At 43.5% G+C, this 22,252-nt stretch overlaps 1 protein-coding gene across 9 annotated transcripts in view; it reads left to right on the top strand.

Moving 5' to 3' along the window:
- Positions 1–748: 748 nt before the first annotated feature.
- The window catches only part of DIP2A (disco interacting protein 2 homolog A), a 114,654-nt gene continuing 93,150 nt past the window's right edge, over positions 749–22,252 (top strand). For 2 of the 9 annotated variants that reach the window (XM_067000010.1, XM_067000013.1), the window contains exon 1: positions 892–1,111. In XM_067000010.1, coding sequence (XP_066856111.1) covers positions 1,015–1,111 — 97 coding nt within the window. In that variant the 5' untranslated portion in view covers positions 892–1,014. Of the gene's footprint in view, positions 1,112–22,252 lie in introns of all 9 variants that reach the window. The other 7 variants (XR_010832618.1, XM_067000011.1, XM_067000007.1 and 4 more) reach the window with 5 other exon arrangements.

The following is a 22,252-nucleotide window of genomic DNA, read 5'->3' on the forward strand; positions in this document are numbered from 1 at the left end:
GGGGTGCATCAAGCACGGCATCGCTAGTCAGTCGAGGGAAGGGATTGTCCTGCTCTACTCTGCGCTGGTGCGGCCTCACCTCGAGTACTGTGTGCAGTTCTGGGCACCACATGCCCAGAAAAGAGGAAAAGAGGAGGCTGGAAAAGAGCAGGCTGAGGGGAGACCTCATCACGGCCTACAGCTTCCTCACAAGGGGGAGTGGAGGGGCAGGCGTCGATCTGTTCTCTTTAGTGACCAGCGATAGGACCTGAGGGAACGGTGTCAGGCTGTGACAGAGGCGGTTCAGGATGGGTATCAGGAAGAGGTTCTTCACTGAGAGGGTGGTTGCGCTCTGAAAGACGCTCCCTAGGGACGTAGTCACAGCACCAAGCCTGTTGGAGTTTAAGTGTTTGTATTGTGCTCTTAGCCATATGGTCTGAATTTTTGTGTAGACTTGTGTGGTGCCAGGAGTTGGACTTGATGGACTTCCAACTTGGGATATTCTGTGATTCTATGATTCCTTACACCTGTCACACATGCACCTCACTAGTGAGTTGTCCTGTATTCAGAATAAACAGAGACTCTTCATCCTCTGTCATTTTCCTTCCTGCTGAAGAGGGAGGGCCCATAGGGATACCAGCTGTGGTGGAAGAGACATGTTCTTCTGCAACACCACTCAAGGAGGAGAAGGTGCAGAGAAAATGTCTACTTTGAAGGGTCAGGAGGGTTGCACTGCCACTGCCTCGCGTGTGAGGACCTTCCGCGGGCGTCGCTACCGGAGGGCGCCGGCTCCGCCTGAAGCCCCTGCTCCGGGCCCACCGCCACGGCGGGTCCTCGCCCTGCCTGCGCCGCCAGGGGGCAGGCGCCCGGGGCTGCGGCGGCGGCTGCGCGGTGCGCGGGGGCCGGGCCGGTGCGGCGCGCGCGCGGCGCTTCCTCCCGCTCCCAGCCCGTCGCTTCCGCGCGTTGCGGCCGCGGCCGCTCCCCGTCCTCCCGCCTGGGGCCGTGCTGGGCGGCGGCTGCGGCGGGGCCCGCGCCATGGCGGCGGAGCGGGGGGGCTGCTCCCTGGACGCGGTGCCGCTGCCGCCCGAGGTGCGCGAGAGCCTGGCGGAGCTGGAGCTGGAGCTGTCGGAAGGTGAGAGCGGGGCCGGGGGGGGGGGGGGGGGGCTCTTCTCCCCGGGCCGGGCCGGGGCGCGGTGCCTCTGCCGCGGCAGGAGGGCGGCCGCTCGCTTCCGCTGCGGCTGCAGCCCGCGGGAGTGCCGGGGGACGCGCGGGGGGCCGCGAGGCCGCGGCCTGGCCGCGTTGCGCCGCCTCTCGCCGCGCTGCGGCTCTCGCCGGGCGGCTGCCGGACCGCTGCTGCGGGACGCGGCCGGGCGGGGTGGGCCGCGGGGCGGCTTCGTTCCCGAGCGCGTCGTTTCAGCCAGCCCGGAGCGGCTTCTCAGGTGAATGCGGACCCGGGCTGAAATGTCTTCTGCTCGGCTCAGGTCAGAGGGCAGTCGAGTTTCTTTTTAAACAGTCATTTGAGTTCCAGAAGGCGGTGTTGAGTCCTGTTAGTGTCTTTCGCTTGTGGTCTCTGTTTGCTTGTTGTGTGGCTGGGTTCTCTGAAAATATCAGCCTTTTTTTTTTTTTTTGTACTATTTCTTAATAATAGCTAAGATCTTAAGCCTTTAGCTACGATTCAGAATGTTTTTATGTTTTTTACTGTCTCAAGGACCAATGAGGGAATGAGGTTACATTCCTTTCCTGGCCTGATTTCACAGAGATGGGGTGGCAGACCAAGGTTTCATTCCTGATGCTGTAGTTAAGCCTTTCTGTCTGTTTGCTGTCCCCAAAGGCATGGTTTCTTCCTGCTATCTCCGCTCATGTTTGATGATGATGATGATGCTTCTATGGCCCTGTGGCAATTACATTTGTGTTCTTGAATTGCTTTTGTTTGTTTGTTTTGTGTTGTTGTTGTACTGTTTTGTTTGTTTGGTTTGTTTTTTTGTGTATTAGTTGCCTGCCCTGGCCTGGCTGGCCACATGGACAGGCAAGCTCTGGGTGCAGCAGAGCAGGCAGGGCAGAAGGAGACCAAGACAGCGCCTTCTGGGAGCAGGTGCTCATTATGCTTCCCCCGGCTATGTGGTTGGACTATACCTCGAAGTAGAATAGATAAAAAGCTATTAATACTGTGGCCCTGAGGTAGAAGCATCTGATCTGCTCCTTGAGTGTTGCAGTTTTCAGATCAGTGTGTTCAGGTGGGCAAAACCTGGGTTATTTTACCTCAGGTGTGCCGGCTGAAACGTGGTGGTTTAGGAAATGGTTCACAGGTCAGCTGTCTTTCCTCAGGTGTGGGACCATTGCTGCAGAGGCAGGGGAGAAGCAGGGGAATAGTAACGTGGGGTTCTCCACATTTAACCTGCTGCTGCACATCTGCTGGGTGGCCGAAATAGCACCAGGGCTTATCACTGCCTGTGTGGGAGATCTTTGATCGAAGGTGCAATTCCTTTTCTGCCTTGCCCAAATGTCTTGAAAGTGTTTCTGGGTAGGAATCCTGCAACATCTAACACTGTTTTATGTATCTGTCTTCTCTGATCGCCTGGTGTTTGCATGTGCAGCTTTAGTGGACATCTCTGTCATCAATATTCAGATCTTGTTTACTTGGGCAGGAAGGAATAGTGATCTCAGATTATATATTTGCATTTTAATCTATGTAAAATAGAGTACAGCACAAATTCGTATCTGCTTCTGGCAAGAGTAAATTGATACTTGCAGAGATGGTCAGTTATTTTCCTCTTCTATAGACAGGGGAGTATCATCCTCCAAGATGGGCTTATATGATGGGATTCTTAATGCTACAACAAAGCAACAGGTATTTGTGGTCTTTAACAGATCACAATCTAAGGCCACTGTTAGCTTCAGTTCGCTGAAGTTGTCAGAAGCCTTTTTCCTATATTCCTATATGCACAATGTTGTCCTGAGCTCTGCGTGTGGATGTTGTAGTTGGCCTCTGCCTTAACCGAGGCTGGGACTTCTGTTGGGGGGGGGGGGGCATGAGCAGACTGCACGGAGATTTAAAGAGGGATTTCTTATGGTGAATAAGCTAGATTAGAGAAGGTCACACTTGGAAGGATGTTTCCATAATGTGAGAGGAAGTGTGAAGGGAGGAAAAGGAAATTTGAGATCAAGTTCTTTCCTACTTTGTATGTGTATTTTGTTAGTTGAGATGTCATGCATGCTGTGTTGGGATAGGAATAAAATATGTTCTCTTCAATTAAATTATTGTCATCTATAAATAAATCAGGGAGATGATTAAAAATTTCCTTTCCTTTTGCCACAGGTTGTCATAATGAAAGTTAGGAGAAGTGTTTGCCTTTAGAGGAGAAAAATGAAAACACACAAAGCACATTGCTTCTTTCTGAACAATTCAAAATCTGAAGTGCAGCAGTTCAACTTATAAGAGTTTTGGATGGGAATGGGACTCTGACATGCTGCAGTTCTGATCTTGTGTTGTGTGATGCATCCTTACACTTTTACAGGAGCTCTTTTAATGTTTTAAATGACGATTATTTGCATTCTTTATGTAATGGAAAAGTAATAGGTGGGGAAAAAAACAGATGAGAAATTCTACTGTGTTGCTTTGTTTTAGCAGCATCGTAATTATTTTTATTGCTTGACTAATAAAGATATGAAAACTAAAAGGTCTGCCACAACCTCTTCGGGAGATGAGGACAATTTTTTGAGGAAGTCGGCAGCAGCTAAGCTGAACCTTATCTCGTTAATCTGTGGACTGTGCGGAAGTTTTCCTAACCTTACGACTGTAAGATGCTGCAACTTCTTGATATTATGAAGAGATGAGGGGGTCCCTAATCAGCTTGCCAGGATGCTTGGTAAAAGCACAAAAGTAGTGATGATAAAGTCAAGTACTTCAATTCTTTATTAGTCAGTATAGTTCTCCTTGAGAGGAAAAAAAAAATCTCCCTTTTTTTCTTAAAATTCAGTCTGCGGTGGAGATTTTGTAAGATAAATATCAATGTGTGTTTTTTTTTAAAGCCTCCATCTCTTTTATGATAGTATATCATGTTTATGTGTATTTTTATGTCTATAAAGTATTTGTAGAGCGCTTTTCATTAATGTGTGATAATGTTGAAGAGCAGTTCTCATTTAGACACAAATGCTACTTGTATAATTTATCCGTTCATTAAAACCACATTTTATTTTAAAACTGTGTCAGAACATGTTTTGACTGTTCTCTTGTGCTTTCTCAGGTTTTTTAGCTATATTTTTTCCATGGTATGTTACTGCAATTTGCTGGCATTTGCAATTAGATGCCTCTTTTGGGTAAGAGAGAAAAGCTTGAGAGGTCATCAAACACTTCCTGTGATAGAAATAGATCCTGATGTTTAAAGAACTTCTGAAGCTCCGGTTTGTCTTCTAGACATGTTGGTTATGGTACGTCCCTCAGCTTGTGGCTCAGGATCTCACACAACATAAGACTATACTCGTGGTCTTTTGCTGGACTTGTGTTGTACTTGTTGTTAGGTGGTTCTTATGAGACTGGGTCATGTGGATGCATAACATGATTTGCCTTCAGTAAATGTTAGACATTTAGAGACAAATGTGGGATAACAGGCCTTCAGGCAGCTGTTTGACCAGTGTTGCAATGGTACAAGGCTTTTCTGTTTGCTTTTGTTTGTTTGTTTTTGGGGGGAGGGTGTCTTAATTTTTGATCAGCTTTAAAATTCAAATAAAAGGACTTGGGTTTTCATCTGTTTCCTGGGAGTTTTATAAGTCAGACTTATTTTGGAACTGAACCGAAACTCTTAGCAAAGATTACCTACTCTAAAAAGGCTTTTTTTTTCTTCTCCCAATTCAAATAGTTATCCCCAATTCAGTTTTCCCTCAATTCAAATAGCAGTTACCCTGCTGATTGCAAGTTTGTCTGATGGCAAATTCTCCTCTTGATGACTTCTGTCAAACAGTCTTCAGAATCAGTCTAGAGACAAATGTGTTTGTATTTACTTAGTTATGACTTTATTTTATTATTTATTTGGGGTGTTATGTTTTCCAACCCTTAACATATCACTCCGAAGTGTTTTCAGTACCTAGTTAAGTTAGTGGAAAACATGACATTTCAGCCTGGGATTTAGATAGAAAGTTTGATGTGCAGATTGCTCTGGTTCCCGATGAGATGTTTGTGTCTGCCTAGCAAAAAGCTCACTTCTGCATAATACTGATTCAAATATTTATTTCTCATTTAAAAAAAAAAAAAGTGTCTGACAAGGAGACTTGGTCTGTTTGTCTTGGCATCTTTTGAGATACTGCAGATAGTATAATGCATACATCTGAGTGGAAGAAGGTGCCAGCTAAGAAGGGTTTCCTGAAAAAAAATCAAGATGTTTTGTGTCTGACTTTTCTGGCTATTCTTTGACTCTAGCAAATGATTTTTGTAATCTCTGCTAGTCAGTGTTTGCGTATACTAACTCTCAGGTTGGGTTTTAAAAATACAATTGATGACAACACTTTTTTGGACAGAACGCCTTTGTTAAAATATCTAAAGGTAGAAGTTAGAACTGAAGTGCTTAAATTAATTTATTTTGTTACACTAGCAGGATTGATGTGGTATTAAAATACTGTATATAAAATCAGGTGAGGAAGATGCGCACATACTTTAACCTGTTTTCCTTATGATAAAGTGTGGTATTTATTTTTTTCTGGTCTTAAGGTGGGAGTTTTCTATTCTGAAAGTCTTGAAAACGTGTGTGTAAGTTACATTTGTTTACTGCTTCTGTGATCATTTTAATTTTGGAAGCAAATATAATCTGAAGATTGCAATGAGAAGAACTGTTGGGACTGTACAGACAAATACTTTGCAAGTGGATGGTAATCTGTAAAACTTGACCTGCAGCATCTTCGTTGCTTAATTTCTGGGCCTCTCCAGCAGAAACTGTTAATTGTATGATAATATGTGAGGTATGCCAGATGCCCATTGGGATTGAGTAAGTCTACAGCACTTGTCCTTGCATGTTACACTTGACGCAGTTCTCAAGTAGGGGTTCGCCGATGAACTTCCAGGATACTTGATACCCTTTGATCTGGTTCGCTACTGAAACAAGTCACATTCTATGTAAAGGGAAGCAAATTTCTGATTTTTTTCGATTTATTTTATAATAATGGTCTGACAGATTTTGATTGCAAAACAAACGTGAACATTACCCTCCTGAAATATTTGGAGAATGTAATTATCATGGTTAGACCTTGTGGAAATCATTGTTTCACTGCTGTGTCTCTAAGTGCATTCACAACTTTTGTCACTCTTATATTTTTGTTGCATAATGCATGTATGGGATTGTAATTAATACGAGATTATTTTAAGAAGATCATTGATTTGATAGTGCAAAGGGGGGATTTACATAGCCTGTAACTGACCTCTGGGTAGAGGATTTCACTTGCTACTGGTTGAAATGAAGATGGTGAATGTGCATATGGAATTCCAGTCGCAGCCATCCACAAGGATGTCTTCTAAGAGACTAAAGCTGTTCTGAGTGGTTGGCCAGGCCAGGTCAGTAACGGACAGGAACTAGAGTGCTTCTTTCAACTTTCTGAGGCTGTGTTCTGGTCACAGTGAGATTTTCTCTTAAAACAGTAGCAGCTGAAAGGCAGATTCCTTTTAAAGCCCCCTTTTCCGAGTTAAACTTTTTGATTATCTTCAGTTTGCTAATGACACAAAGCTGGGAGGAGTGACTGATACCAGAGGCCTGTGTTGGCACTCAGAGGGACCTTGACAGGCTGGAGGGATGGACTGAGAGGAACCTTATGGCGTTCAACAAGGGCAAGTGCAGGGTCCTGCTCCTAGGGAGGAATAACCCCAAGCACCAGTACAGGCTGGGGGCTGACCTGCTGGAGAGCAGCTCTGTGGAGAGGGACCTGGGAGTCCTGGTGGACAGCAGGCTGACCATGAGCCAGCAGTGTGCCCTTGTGGCCAAGAAGGCCAATGGGATCCTGGGCTGCATTTGGAAGAGTGTTGCCAGCAGGTCAAGGGTGGTGATCCTCCCCCTCTACTCAGCCCTGGTGAGGCCACACCTGGAGTACTGTGTCCAGTTCTGGACACAATAGTACCAGTACCAGAGGGACATGGAACTACTGGAGCGAGTCCAGAGGAGGGCTACTGAGATGATTAGAGGACTGGAGCACCTGTCGTACGAGGATAGGCTGAGAGAGCTGGGCCTGTTTAGCCTGGAAAAGAGACGACTGAGGGGAGACCTCATCAATGTGTCTAAATATCTGAGGGGAGGGTGTCGAGAGGATGGAGACAGTCTCTTTTCAGTTGTGCCCAGCGACAGGATGAGAGGCAAAGGGCACAAACTGAAGTACTGGAAGTTCTGGCTGAATATGAGAGGGCATTTCTTTACTGTGGGGGTAACAGAGCACTGGAACAGGCTGTCCAGAGAGGCTGTGGAGTCTCCTTCTCTAGAGGTACTCAAAACCCGCCTGGATGCCATCCTGTACAACATGCTCTAGGTGATCCTGCTTGGCAGGGGGATTGGATGAGATGATCTTCAGAGATCCCTTCCAACCTCAACCATTCTGTGATGATGATGAGGGACATCTATGTATAGAAATTAACAACTTAAAAGGAACAGAAACTCTCTGGAGCTGGGAACCATGTTAACATCTCTACTACAATTCTTCCAGATTATTCCATTTTCCAAGTAAGAATTCATATAGCAAGTTGATAAAGAAGGAGTTTTTTTGGTCACTCATCCTGGAAAAGGAAACCAAGTGAAGCTGCCTTCCCATCTTTCAGGTCCTGGCTATTTGAGGTAGGATCTGTTGCCTGAGTAGGAATTAGCCAAATGGGTCTCGGAGGCACATTGCTGGTATGATTAGAAACTGTTCTACATGGATCTAGTTCCCTTTCTCTTCTGGGTGGAAAACTATGCAAGGTTTCTCTAGTTTATTGTGTGCTGTTCTACAAGTTTCTATTTTTAAAAGCAAGGTCAATAAAATTTCACTTTACCTGAACCAGGAATGAGAGAGAGCCACAGAGCTACATTTTGCAGACTTTCACTCTGTGGTCTCTGGAATAGGCCGTGCCTTCTGCAGCTCTGTACTAGCATTTCCAGCACCCAAAGTTTTTGTTTTAAAAGAATCTAAACAGCCTGAAGTACATCTGAAAAACACCTTTCATAAGCAAGTGAAGATTCTGATTTGCTGTAGCTTTAAGGCCAGTCTCAGGTGCTGATAAAATTGTAACTTGACATCCTATGAAAATAAAAATAAACCAAATCAGAATAGTGTCGATATCTGCCAAAACCCCAGTTTGAAGAAAACCACAGCTTCACACTCATTTAGGCAATAGTTGCTGATACTTCGAATCATGGCATCACAACAGGTTTGAGAAGTCTAGAAATGAGAAGTCTAGAAATACAGGTGTAAATTTGTCCAGCCACTTTAATTAGAGCAGCATTTCCTGCTATAAAAAAAATACTAATTTTCTTTACATGTTACTTCATCTGTCCCACAATCACATTAGTCAACTACTATTGCAATACTTCTGTGACAAACCAGTTCACTGCATTGCTCAAGAAAAGTAACCCAAACCCTCACAAACAAGGCTGATGTAGCTGAAAAGGGAGCACAGAGACAAGGGTGCACAGTAACTCTAGCACTGTGCTACTGCTGACATGTCAGGCTGTGTTTCAGGATTTGACCACCACAAGATAGTTTCTCAGTTTACTAAACTACTCAAGGAAGACAAACTCACAACCAGCAATACAGAAACCCAAAGCAGTCAAAATAATCCCTTTTCTTACTGGTGGCCTTTGGGTAAATTATGCATGCAACCAGAAGTCAACAGAGAGCATACTGAACCAAACTGGCAGAGCTCTGGAGTGAGAGCCCTTGATGCACATACTCATCAAACCGCAACACAGTGGCACTAGAGCAAGGAGAAAAGACTTCTAACTCCTGCTTATTGAGGACTCTGGGATCATCAGTTTTGACTACTAATAAGTTTCAAGGTCATGAATTTTACTATGCTCAAACAAAAACCAAGGGCATTAGAAACAAGGCAGAGAGCAAGAATGAACAGTCCAAAGTACAGCCATTGTAATTCACACAATACATACTGCAACCTCATCTAGCCATTTTCAGTAGTTTCTTGGTGAGGTCTACTCAGACAAAAAAAAATAAAAAAAAAAGTGTCCATATGTAAGTACTTGCTTTCTTCAAATACTAAGTTTCTGTTTTTTTTTTTTGTTGTTTGTTTGTTTTTTTTTCTGAGCATTATTTTTTAAAGAAAAATCCTTACTAGGTTCCTGTCTCTGGAAACAGTGAGTACTCTTTGCAGATTGAAAGAATTCCCACCAAGTACAAATTATACACAAACACCTGAAATTTGAAACTTAAGCATTTTTGTTAGAAAACAATTGTAAACAAACATTTTTCCAGTGATCTTAAATGTTAGTTCCAAATCTAGCCTTCCCAGCGTGTTTTAATGACACAGTATGCCAGACGTGTTTTCTTTGCAAAGACAGATCTCTGCATTTTCTTAATATTCTTTTTAATATAGGGGATATCTCATTCCACTGAACTTTCACAGAATTCAGTTGTCACTCCAGAAAGCAAAAGGACCTCAAAAGATGACAAAACACAGTCACATACCTTTTACCCCTCAGCTGCCCCTTAACACAGTTTTACCACGTGCAGATAGTTGCTGCCAAGAAGTTGATGCACAGATCAAAGGTTAAAGGCATGTAGTTGTAAAAGCACATGGCATGCAGGGGTAAGCTTGAAGCCCACCTCATTTTATTAATAACAGGATCGTAATTCTGAAGCTCCAAGGTGGCACAGAGCGTCGCACAGGGGGCAGTAACAGTCAGGGGTGTGCAGCACCGTGTTGCTCGTACACAGCACATGCCACTAGCATCAAAGACGGGCCTACCAGCAGGTCCTGAGCAAGGGGCTCTGCTGACATGTAACATGGCCATGTGAAATACTGAGATGGCAGAGAATCTTTTAAAGCCTGGTGAAGAGGGAAGGCACTGTATCAATGCTCACCATTAGCCCCACCAGCCCTTCCAAATTACATATTCCCACTATTGACCTTGCATAGCACGTGGTGCTTAACAGAAGTGGTAAACTGATACTGCTCAGCACAGAAAGTGGTCACCCATAATTCTTATACCATTCACAGGAATACTCTTTTCAGCCTCACTGTTGCATTGTTATCTTCCATGGCACATATGCCCTTTACTGTTTCCCTTTCCACCTGTATACCTTGCTGTGAGACAAGGGAAAACAGAACCTCAAATCCCCAGCTTTTCTCATCTCCAAAGAAGCTGCAGTTCCAGGACTGGCCTGCAGAATCCTCTTCATGGTGGGATGGAGCTGAAGGCTCCAACCTATATTCAAACAACTTACCATCAACCATTTTCAGTTTTCTGTATGGAAGTGGCTTTTTCAAACCCTATCTGGTAACATATCAAGTAGTTTGTATTTTCCTTGCATCTGATTAATCACAGGTCTATGGTACACTAATGTATTGATCTCGCACCATGCAATTTTTTATAATTCAAGTTCTAGAAAAGTTCTAAGCACTGCTGTAACCAGCAAAGAAAATGACTCATTCCAGACTGAATCCAGGACAGCTCTGGAGGAAAAGAAGCCCAGATACAGGCAGACACCAAAACAACTTATTTTGGGCATAGACTCACATTGCAGTGAAGCTAAATTACTAAACCTTGCTCCATCCTTCTCCTCAGAATTTAATCCTGCCAGTCAGTGTAAAGCCCATCTGCTTATATGCTAAGTCAATTCAACTCACTAACTTGCTTTAAAAAAGTATGCTCTTTCTCTCGTGTTAATTCTTCACCACTGTATCACACCACCGGACAGGCACCAGATATATCTCAAGATAAAAGCCTGTGGACAGGAATTCTGCTTCTGGGCAATAGCTGCTTAGTCTGGTGAAAGAGCGCCCTACACAGAGAGGGGGGGACTGCAAGAGACAACCTCCAACCCCCCTTCATAGCAGCCAGAAAACAAAAAAGGCAAACAAGATCCTCATTGTAAACACTGAGAATCTTTTGTGCCTAAGACGGGAAATGGAAAGAATGAGCTCTTGCAGAAGCAGAAGGGTGCCCCAAAACTTGATCAGAAAACCATGACACAAAGGATAATAGGGCACAGAGGAAGTAGCAGAAATGCAGCATTACACTTTTCCAGTGGGAAGGAAGGAGACGGCCTATAAACTGATACTTCCTGTAGATACATAAGCGCGCACACACTTTCTAAACTTCGACATCAGCCTGTGAAGTATAAAGAGCGTGCAGTAGAAGAGAGTATTGTTTTAAGGATAAACAAGAAAATACTACCTCACATCTGTCTTCTAAAGTAGCTGTTTACTTTGAAAAGCAGTCTAGAAAAAAAAAAGAATTAGAAATGAAAGAAACAAAATTAGGAAAAGAAGAAGAATGGATGTCCTTACATCCGCAGATTTCAAGTAGGCAACGCTTTCAGTAAACATACAACTGCTTTCAGTAAAAGCAGCAGAAGATGGGAAGTGTAAGGATACTCTTGGCTAAGACACACACCAGACTCATCCTCACATGTCCCAGAAGGTAGGAAAAAAGGCGGGGAGAGCAGAATAACACTGAAAGAAAATTAAAACGATGGAGAAAGAGGGAATCAGAGCAAAAGGGAAGGAGCATTATAGACAAAACCAAGGTCAGCCATATTACTCCACTGCTCCAGTAAGACTTTCCAACATGGTTACTGCTCATCTTTAAGGCCAACCCAATACTCCATAATGACAACCCTCAAAATCACTTCTCACTACCCTCTAAAATAGAGGGGAGAAAAAATTCCACTCTAGTTGTACAGATCTATTTGTTTTTATCTCACAACCTTAAAGGGGGATACATAGGACTTTGAACTCTTCACATCAGTTTTCTAAACTGCCATCTCTCTTGAGGCTTGGATAATAACAATAGTACATTTCCTCTGTAGAAGTAACTGCGCCTCCTTTTGAGGAAGAGACTTTTAATTTGAAATAATTAAAAAGGGGGGTGTTAAAGGCACCAGTAAAAATGTGAAAAACTCATTTTCACTGTAGTAATCCAACAAGCAGGTAAAAGACTCCCATTTACTACTGCTGCAATTATATTAATGTGCTTGGATAACTCTGAAACATTGGGGATAGTTCCAATTGCAGCATCTCCCAGTTTACAAAAAAAATCTGCCTCTGATTTTGGACAGAACACCTCAACAGTACCACTCATCTGCCCCATCACAGATGAGAACAAGCTTTACAAAGTCAGGAGGCTGAGGCACAGGGTGGAGGAGGACAAAGACATATGGGACAAACGCTGTCACGTGAGTGCCAGCAGCCTGGCTAAACCACAGTTCTCCTGCTTAACCCAACAGCAGTGCCTTTCCCCTCGGTCTCTCCTTCCTTCTCCTTCTCCACCAGCACACCAGTTCACTGTTTTGATAAAGTTCAATGCCTGAACAGTTTTAGAAATGTGCTCCAGCCAAAAATGATGTTTTGGATGGAGGAAGCATCCCACAGACCCAGTGCCTACTTACCTGGCAAACTAGCCGAATAGCATTAATCTGAGAAGACACCTGGCACTTCAATCCTACCTACCCTGAGCCAGTGAGCAGCAAGTGTCTAAACTCGCTTTCCGAAAGAAAACTCCACTCTAGACCATACAAAGTAAGGATGCTATTTTCATTTTACAATCTAATAACAATGATATCACTGAAGTCATCGTAAGTAACTGTCCAGTAAAGGAAAATCTTCATTCCAACCATCACCTTAATAGGCAAGTTAATTTGAGTTTTCTGTCAGAATCACAGATCATCACAGAATGGTTGAGGTTGGAAGGGACCTCGGAAGATCATCTCATCCAATCCCCCTGCCAAGCAGGATCACCTAGAGCACGTTGTACAGGATGGCATCCAGGTGGGTTTTGAGTACCTCTAGAGAAGGAGACTCCACAGCCTCTCTGGACAGCCTGTTCCAGTGCTCTGTTACCCCCACAGTAAAGAAATGCCCTCTCATATTCAGCCGGAACTTCCAGTACTTCAGTTTGTGCCCTTTGCCTCTCATCCTGTCGCTGGGCACAACTGAAAAGAGACTGTCTCCATCCTCTCGACACCCTCCCCTCAGATGTTTAGACACATTGATGAGGTCTCCCCTCAGTCGTCTCTTTTCCAGGCTAAACAGGCCCAGCTCTCTCAGCCTGTCCTCATACGACAGGTGCTTCAGTCCTCTAATCATCTCAGTAGCCCTCCTCTGGACTTGCTCCAGTAGTTCCATGTCCCTCTGGTACTGGTAACTATGGCCTCAGCATTGTAATCTTACACTAGTGTTAAGATTATAAATAATATTTTAGATATAAAAATGTCTGTTTATAATTCCTGTTATTTATAACTCTTGCCCCAGCAAGTTATATGGGTCTTAAATTTTGAGAAAAGTCTGTGTGCTGCAAAATCCTAGCAGGCTTGGTGTGGTGAAGAAGGTAAACCCCTAGGTAGTGATCACAATAAACTAAAAGTGACATCAGCTAAATAATAACAAGAGGTAGTCTTGCTTTATTAAAACAAGCAATGTTTTGAAAAGGCAAAGTAGAATTCACTAATTGTTATAATTCCCTGTGGTGACTGAAGCGTATTGTTGGACAAATTGATGGCTCGTGCAGCACTGACATTATGAAAACTGTTATCACATGAAATAGATTCTCAATGCCCTTTTATAAAGAAATTCTGAACTTCAAGACTTGAGAACTTATGTTGCAGTTGCTTTCACTGGAAATCATATTTGGTAGAATGACAGTAGTAAAATTGTTGACCGTTGCTGTATAAAGACTGTTGTGCTCCTAGCACAACACCAGGCAATATGACTGTTCATTGGAAAGGGAATAATACTGTTGTGTGCAAGTGGTAGAAATATCTTTGGCAAAATGTGGTTCTAATTATTTGAAATCAAGATATTTCTGTAAGTGCAACACTTCTCCATTGTGATCAAAGGGGAAAAAAATGATTACATTGATGCACTGCTTTCAGTTGATGAATCAGATGATAGAATAGTAACTCTGTGGTGGTTTTATGTTCACAAAATCACAGAATGCTAGGGATTGGAAGGAACCTTGAAAGATCATCCAGTCCAAGCCCCCTGCTGGAGCAGGAATACCTAAATCACATCACACGGGAACACGTCCAGGCAGGTTTTGAATGTCTCCGGTGAAAGAGACTCCACAACCCCCACTGGGCCGCCTGTTCCAGTGTTCTGTCACCCTCACCGTAAAAAAAAAAGAGTTTTGTCTCATATTTAAGCGGAACCTCCTATATTCCAGCTTGCATCCATTGCCCCTTGTCCTATCATTGGATGTCACCGAGAAGAGCCTGGCCTCATCTTCCTGACACTCGCCATTTACATATTTATAATCGTTAATGAGGTCACCCATCAGTCTCCTCTTCTGCAAGCCAAAGAGGCCCAGCTCCCTCAGCCTTTCCTCGTAAGGGAGATGCTCCACTCCCTTAATCATCTCTGTGGCTCTGCGCTGGACTCTCTCAAGCAGTTCCCTGTCCTTCTTGAACTGAGGGGCCCAGGACTGGACACAATATTCTAGATGTGGTCTCACCATGGCAGAGTAGAGGGGGAGGAGAACCTCTCTCGGCCTACTAAGCACACCCCTTCTGATAGACCCCAGGATGCCATTGGCCGCCGTGGCCACAAGGGCACAGTGCTGACTCATGGTCATCCCACTGTCCACCAGGACCCCCAGGTCCCTCTCCCCTTCTCTGCTCTCCAGTAGTTCAGTCCCCAACTTATACTAGTGTCTGGGGTTGTTCTTGCCCAGATGCAGGACTCCACACTTCCCCTCGTTATATTCCATTAAGTTTCTCCCTGCCCAATTCTCCAACCTGTCGAGGTTTCACTGGATGGCAGCACAGCCTTCTGGCATGTCAGCCGCTCCTCCCAGTTGTGTGTCATCAGCAAATCTGCTGATGGTGCAGTCCATTCCCTCATCCAAGTCATCAATGAATATATTGAATAGTACTGGTCCCAGGACCGACTCTTGGGGGACTCCACTAGATACAGGCCTCCAACCCGACTCTGTCCCATTAACCACAACTATTTGGCTTCTTTCCTTAAGCCAGTTTACAGTCCACCTCACTACTGAAACATCCAGACCACCCTTCCTCAGCTGCAGGGATGCTGTGGGAGATGGTGTCAAATGCTTTACTGAAATCAAGATAGACCACGTCCACGGCCTTTCCATCATCTATCCACCTGGCTATGTCTTCATAAAAGGCTATCAGGTTGGTCAAGCACGACTTCCCCTTGCTGGAGCCATGTTGACGGCCCTAATGACCCTTTTATCCTTGATGTGGCTAGAGACAACGCCGAGGATAAGTTGTCCATCACCTTACCAGGGATGGAGGTGAGGCTGACCTGTCTATAGTTACCCCAGTCCTCCTCCTTGCCCGTTTTGAAGACCGGAGTGACGTTTGCTTTCCTCCAGTCTTCAGGCGCCTCTCCCGATGCCCATGACTTACCAAAAATGATGGAGAGTGGTCTAGCAATGACTTCCACCAGCTCCGTCAGCACCTGCGGATGGATCCCATCAGGACCCGTGGACTTGTGGATGTCCAGCTTGCTTAATCAGTCCTTAACCCAGCCCTCATCAACCAAGGCAAACCCCTCCTTTATTCTGACTTAAATTCTTTCTGCTCAGTATCGGTCACTTGCAGTAATTCTTGTCTTCTTATTTGTAATAATACTTTCTTTTTTTCTTTTTTTTTTTTTTTACTGTGTAAAGGAAAACCTAACAGCATACCATTCCTTTGTAATTGGAGATGACAGTACAGTTGGAGATCAGTTTAAAAGATATGACAAGTGGAGAAGAATGTTAATTTTCTTTGGTAGTGCTTAGCTAAGGTGTTTTTATTCTGTATCTCTCTCCTCCGAGGCTCAGTTTCAAAGAGGCTTTAATTTGCTCTGAAAAATGCTTGGTCTTATCCTAAATGCTTGCAAAATCTTAGGGAGGAAAGGACTTCAAGAATATGTAGGTGTATGTTCCCAGATAGGCCTTAGTGATGTGTTTGGTGATGTAAAATCCTGCAGCTTTTTGTCAAATGCAGTCCTTTTGTTGCCCAAGGTAGATGGGAACATGGGCCACACAGAAACCCATCACACCTTATGGTTACTGCTTTACAAACAGCATGCAAAGACCTAAGTGTGATACTGTGGTGTTTCCAGCACGAGAACACCTGTTTGTGCTCAGTTTTTCCTTTGGCTGCAATTTGAAGGGGTGCTGAAACAAGCCCTTGAGGACAACCAAGACTGAGGAAGCAGTCTAGAAGGTTCCTGGAGTGCATGGGAGACAGCTTCCTGACTCAGCTGGTTAGTGAGCCTACCAGAGGGGGTGCCCCGCTAGACCAGCTCTTCACTATCAGAGAAGGACTGGTGGGAGATGTGGCGATAGGGAGTTGTCTTGGGCAGAGGGACCACAAAATGATAGAGTTCTCTATTATTGGTGAAGTCAGGAGGGGGGTCAGTAAAACTGCTGCCTTGGACTTCTGGAGGGCAGACTTTGAATTGTTCAGGACACTGGTAGGGAGGGTCCCTTGGGAGTCAGTCTGAAGGGCAGAGGGATCCAGGAAAGCTGGACACTCCTCAAGAAGGAAGTCTTCAAGGCGCAGGATCAGGCTGACCCTGTGTGCCATAAGTGCACCCTCAGTAAGTTTGCAGACGACACCAAGTTGGTGGGAAGTGTCGATCTGCCGGAGGATAGGAAGGCCCCGCAGAGGGACCTGGACAGGATGGGTCGATGGGCAGAGGCCAATGGGGTGAGGTTCAACATGGCTAAGTGCTGGGTCCTGCACTTTGGCCACAACAGCCCCATGTAGCACTACAGTCTTGGAGTAGAGTGGCTTGAAAGCTGTGCAGAAGAAAAGCACCTGAGGGTGCTGATTGATGCTCAGCTGAACGTGAGCTGGCAGTGTGCCCAGGTGGCCCAGAAAGCCCATGGCATCCTGGCTTGTATCAGGAATAGTGCAGCCAGCATGACCAGGGAGGTGATCGTTCCCTTGTACTCTGCTCTGGTGAGGCCGCAGCTCAAGTACTGTGTTCAGTTTTGGGCCCCTCACTACAAGAAGGACATCGAGGCCCTGGAGCATGTCCAGAGAAGGGCTACGAAGCTGGTGAGGGTTCTGGAACACAAGTCTTATGAGGAGCGGCTGAGGGAACTGGGGTTGTTTATTCTGGAGAAGAGGAGGCTCAGGGTAGACCTTATTGCTCTCTAAAACTACCTGAAAGGAAGGTGTGGGGAGCTGGGGGTCAGCCTCTTCTCACAGGTAACTAGCGATAGGACTAGAGGGAATGGCCTCAAGTTGTGCCAGGGGAGGTTCACGTTGTAAATTAGGAGACATTTCTTCTCATAAAGAGTAGTCAGGCATTGGAATGGGTTGCCCAGGGAAGTGAAGGCGTCACTTTCCCTGGGGGTATTTAAGGAAAGGTTGGACGTGGTGCTTGGGGACATGGTTTAGTGGGTGATGTTGGTAGTGCGGTGGTGGTTGGACCAGATGATCTTTATGGTCTTTTCCAACCCTAATGATTCTATGATTCCATGTTAAGAATGTTACTAATTTCCAGCTTCTGCAGGAATGGACTTCACTGATAGCTCTTATAGTGAATTTTATTATCAGTTATAACAAAGAAAGTTGCAATAAGACCTCAAGGAAAATCTGTGTGCAGAATAGTGACTTTGAAATTACTCTTTGTTTTCCTAGCTGCAGTGACTTGTCAGCGATTAGCAAAAGCTGTACGAGTCATCAGAATTGCTTGCTTTCAGTCTTTCTTCTTCTGAGATGAAGGTAAAATAGTGTTGCTTTCAAGAATGTTAGGGGGAGGGAAACATATTAACTGTAAAACTTTTAGAATTTTAAACTCTTAAAATATTTTCCATTATCTGTGAACTAAAATTACTTTCTAAATTTTTGAAGAAATCAGCATACCTGTTGAAAGAAGACTTCAGTATCTAAGAGAAGTGTATGAGGCTTTAAAATTATTATCCACTTATGTCAGTTTTTAACCCCATGGTTTATGTGTTAAGTCACATACACTGAAAAAGATGAAAAGTAAGACAGTAATGGAAACTCTCTTGCCCTTGTTCCCTAGAGAAGCTAAAAATGTTGCATCTCATTTCTGAAGTGCAGGAGGTTTTATCCAGAAAACTATAGAGAGTCTAGGAATGTTATGATTGAGTTACTTTCTTACAGACCAACATATGTACTAAGAAACATTGACTCATGTAACATCAGAAAAATTTTGCAGATTGTGGATATTGAAAAAGTTAAAATTTGAGAGCTTTGAAAAACAGATTTTTTAGTAATGTTTAGTAAAACAGTATTTTTAGTAATATACTAAGGTAGTTTTCCTGGGAAAGGAGTTACATTGCCAAAACAGAAATCTTGTACAAATATGCCTGTACTAGTACTAAACAGATTTTGAGCAGTAAAAAATCTGCACATAAGGAATAAAGGTGGTATGTAAGTGAGAAGTGAACTAGATGCTGCTCAGGCTCTGGGGGGCTGGAGCTGTAATAGAAGAGCCAAATTCATAAAATCTTGGTTGTATTACTTAATGTCAGTATATTCAGAGATTGCATATTAGCCATTTATTGTTTGTTACCTATCTGTCACTTGAATTTTTAAGGAGGATGCTGTTACACAGCTTGGGAGGTTATTCCTCGGGTTATTCCCATAGAAAATGATTTGTAGTTTTTTTGGAGGGGACTCAGGGGCTACCTCGCTGTCATTTTCTAGTAGAAGCTTATTACTTAAGATTGCCAGATCCTGCCTTAAAGAATATAGTAACTGTTACATAGAAACCAGCTGAAATAATAGTTAGGATTAAAACAGTTTGGGATAGTATTGTCCAGCCTTCTCTATTAAAAAAAAAAATGGGTTTAAGTGTCATACTAACAGATAACGGGGAAGTTGATGTAACTCAGGACATATGCTTTTATGGCTTATAAGAAGCTGTCCAGCAAGCCTCTGGAGAAAGGCTATATTTTCCAGGAATGAAAAAGTAAAATACTGTTGTGACTTAATAAAGCCATGGTAAATTCGTGGATAGTAGCTCGATTGGATTTTTTTTTTCCCTTATATAAGGTAAGAGTGGAGAGAGAAGACTGGGAAATTTGTGATAATCCTAATAATTTTGGATGAATGAGCAAGTGAAACTTGCATTTGTAGATGAAATGTGGGGAACTTCTGCATATTAGATTAACTGGGATTTAATTGATTTTAAATTCCACAGCTGTTTATAAAATGCACTGAGGCTATTAAAGTGTCTTCTGATCATCACTCAGAATGAAGGGACTAAATATAGATGTTTGAAATCCTTAACTCTAACAGTACCTGTATTTTTTGTATTAGTTATATATGGACTTCTTTATTCCACTGTAAAATAATATGCAGCATTGAAACATTTATCTGTTGGAAATAGTAAAGACTTTGTCTTATGAATGTTTAAACAAAATCATCAAACAATTTAAATGTGATTTGGAGTGTCAATTTGAAAATGCTAGTGCATTTCCTTTGTTATCTCACAATCTTTGAAGTCTTGGTGGTAATTGAGATAGCCATATAAAATGTGGTGTTGAGTCATAACTGTATTATGTAGTGACTTATACTGAAAAAAGTAACTACAAATTCGTAACTTTCAGATAGAACAGTCCATTTTTTTTTTCTATTTGTATGTTTAGATGTCTATGCCCCAGTCATTTCTGGTGGAACAGAAGGTAAATATTGTATAGCTTTGTAATGCTTTCCTAAAATTGCAGTATTCAGACCTCATTGGTTACTTAAGAAATAAACAACATCCTTTTTAGAAGCACTTCTGCAAAACAGATTTTTTATAAATTAGTGAACTGCTGTGCTGGAAGCAGAATTCAAGTAGTCTGTTAAATAAACATAGACTGAGCAAGTACTGGGACAGGAAATCACATGGCATCCATGCCATGTCCCATGTCATCCCCCTGCCCGCCTGTCCGTCTCCCCCGCGTTGTGTGATCCACATCCATAAGCTCTTATCTATTCTGGAAGTCCATTTGCTCGAACTTTAAAGGAAAAAGCAAGCAGCCTTTTAGCTTGATCTTCTGACAATTTTGTCTTTGTTCTGACACCTAAAGATTTAATAAAGCATGTCCAGACACTAAGTAGTTTAATGTGTTGCTATTAAACATAACCTCCTAGTGAGAAAGTGCTGCTGTAACACTGCATTTGGAAGGGTAATGCCTGTGGTGCCTTAAGTTTGCCAAGGCTTATGGAGTCAAATGTCAAAATCTATTGTTTTTAACTTTTTTTTTTTTTGGGGGGGGGGGGGGGGTACCACAGTATAAAAAGGACATAAAACTATTAGAAAGCCTTCAAAAGAGGGCAACGAAGATGGTGAATGGTCTAGAGGGGAAGATGTATGAGGAACAGCAGAGGTCCCTTGGTTTGTTCAGCCCAGAGCAGAGCAGGCCGAGGGGAGGCCTCATGGCGGCCTGCAGCTCCCTCACGAGGGGAGCGGAGGGGCAGGCGCTGAGCTCTGCTCTCTGGGGACAGCGACAGGACCCGAGGGAACGGCATGGAGCCGGGACAGGGGAAGGTAGAAAAGGTTATCAAGAAAAGGTTCTTCACCAGGAGGACGGTCAGGCACTGGAACAGGCTCCCCAGGGAAGTGGTCATGTCACTGGGCCCGCCGGAGTTCAGTTTGGACAACACTCTCAGATACATGGTCTGATTTTTGGGTGGTCCTGTGTGGCCAGCAGTAGGAGTTGAAGATCTTTGTGGGTCCCTTGCAACTCAGGATGTTATATGATTCTATGATTCTAGCACGATTCTGCTGCTAGTGAGTTTTCCAGATACATTTTCTATGTTCTGATCTCTTAAATTGAATTGCAAGAGACTGAGTAAAAAGCAACTTAGCAGTTGATAGGTCAGCTTTATTCTGCAGATATCTGGAAACTGTTTTGGAAATGCAGGTTATGCAAGGTGAAAACAGATCCAGGTGTTATCTTTGGAGACATCGACTTCTGTACAAGTGGTGCTGTCTATTATTTATTTATTTTTTTTAATTGTGGTGTCTTGCTTTCTAGACTGATACCAGACCCAGGTGTTCTGCAGGTTGTTGCTGCTTCATCAGGCTCCAAACACCAAGAGCTACCGCTGGGAACCTTAGGGGTACCCCTGAAATAAATCCCCATGCAGACTAATCTGAAGATAGGATCAGATGACTTCTTGTACCATAACTTACCTGAATTGAGATCATTTTGAGCATAAATAAATTCAAATTTTTTGAGGGTGAAAAAGTGTGGCCACATTGATGGCAGCCCAGTAACCTCTTCACAGCTACCCCCCATTCAGTGCCCTGACTGTGACCTTCTTCTTCTGGCATTCCTCTGATCCAAAGCCTGTTATATCTTGGCAGGAGAACTTGAAACAAAAAACTATTCAATATTCTGTTCATTGAACAATGTTTCCTCAGTGTACTGGATGAGTCAGAGGTCTTATTGAAAAATAAATGTGATCACGTAGATTTTCTCAGTACTTGCCTGCAAGGGGACTACATTGGATTGAATAGACAAGCTTCAGTCTGATGTTTTTGCCCCACATTTGTCTTTGTAACAGTAATGTTTGTCTATGCTTGTATTTTGTGCAGAGTTTTTATGTTTGTACTGAGTGGCATTGTTTGTTTGTTTGTTTGTTTTTTTTTTGCCTTAGAATTGCAATTCTGGAGGAGGTTGTGCTGTGCTTCACTGTTACGGCATCCAATAGGTGAACTTTAAAAATTCTTAGATGAGTACCATATTAAAAGTATATATTAATAAAGAGTTCTCAGGTGATTAATAATCACTTAATTGTGATTGCTGTGGAGGAGCTGTGGTGAAAGCTACTAGCAACAGGAGAGCTCAAGGAAAACACAACTGTGTGCTACTATTACTAAAGAACTCTTTTACCAGTGGCTGGGATTGATCCTCTATGCTAACTGTGGGACTTAACTGACCCTTCTGTGAGTCAGTTCAGATCACTCAATTGAAAGGAAAGAAATCCTCCCTACCCATCTAATTTTTTCTCAGATATATGTAATATATTTTGCAGGGTTGGTGAGCTCAGTCAGGCTTTGGAAGGGTCTGAATGCTGGTGCAGCGTTGTAGCAGAAACTGCTGTTTGGGGCATGCTGAAGGGGAGCAGGTTGGTCTCTTCCAGCTGCAATCCTGTCTCATTCAGCCCC

Source organism: Anser cygnoides, chromosome 6 (assembly GCF_040182565.1).
Source record: "Anser cygnoides isolate HZ-2024a breed goose chromosome 6, Taihu_goose_T2T_genome, whole genome shotgun sequence".
NCBI lineage: Eukaryota > Metazoa > Chordata > Aves > Anseriformes > Anatidae > Anser > Anser cygnoides.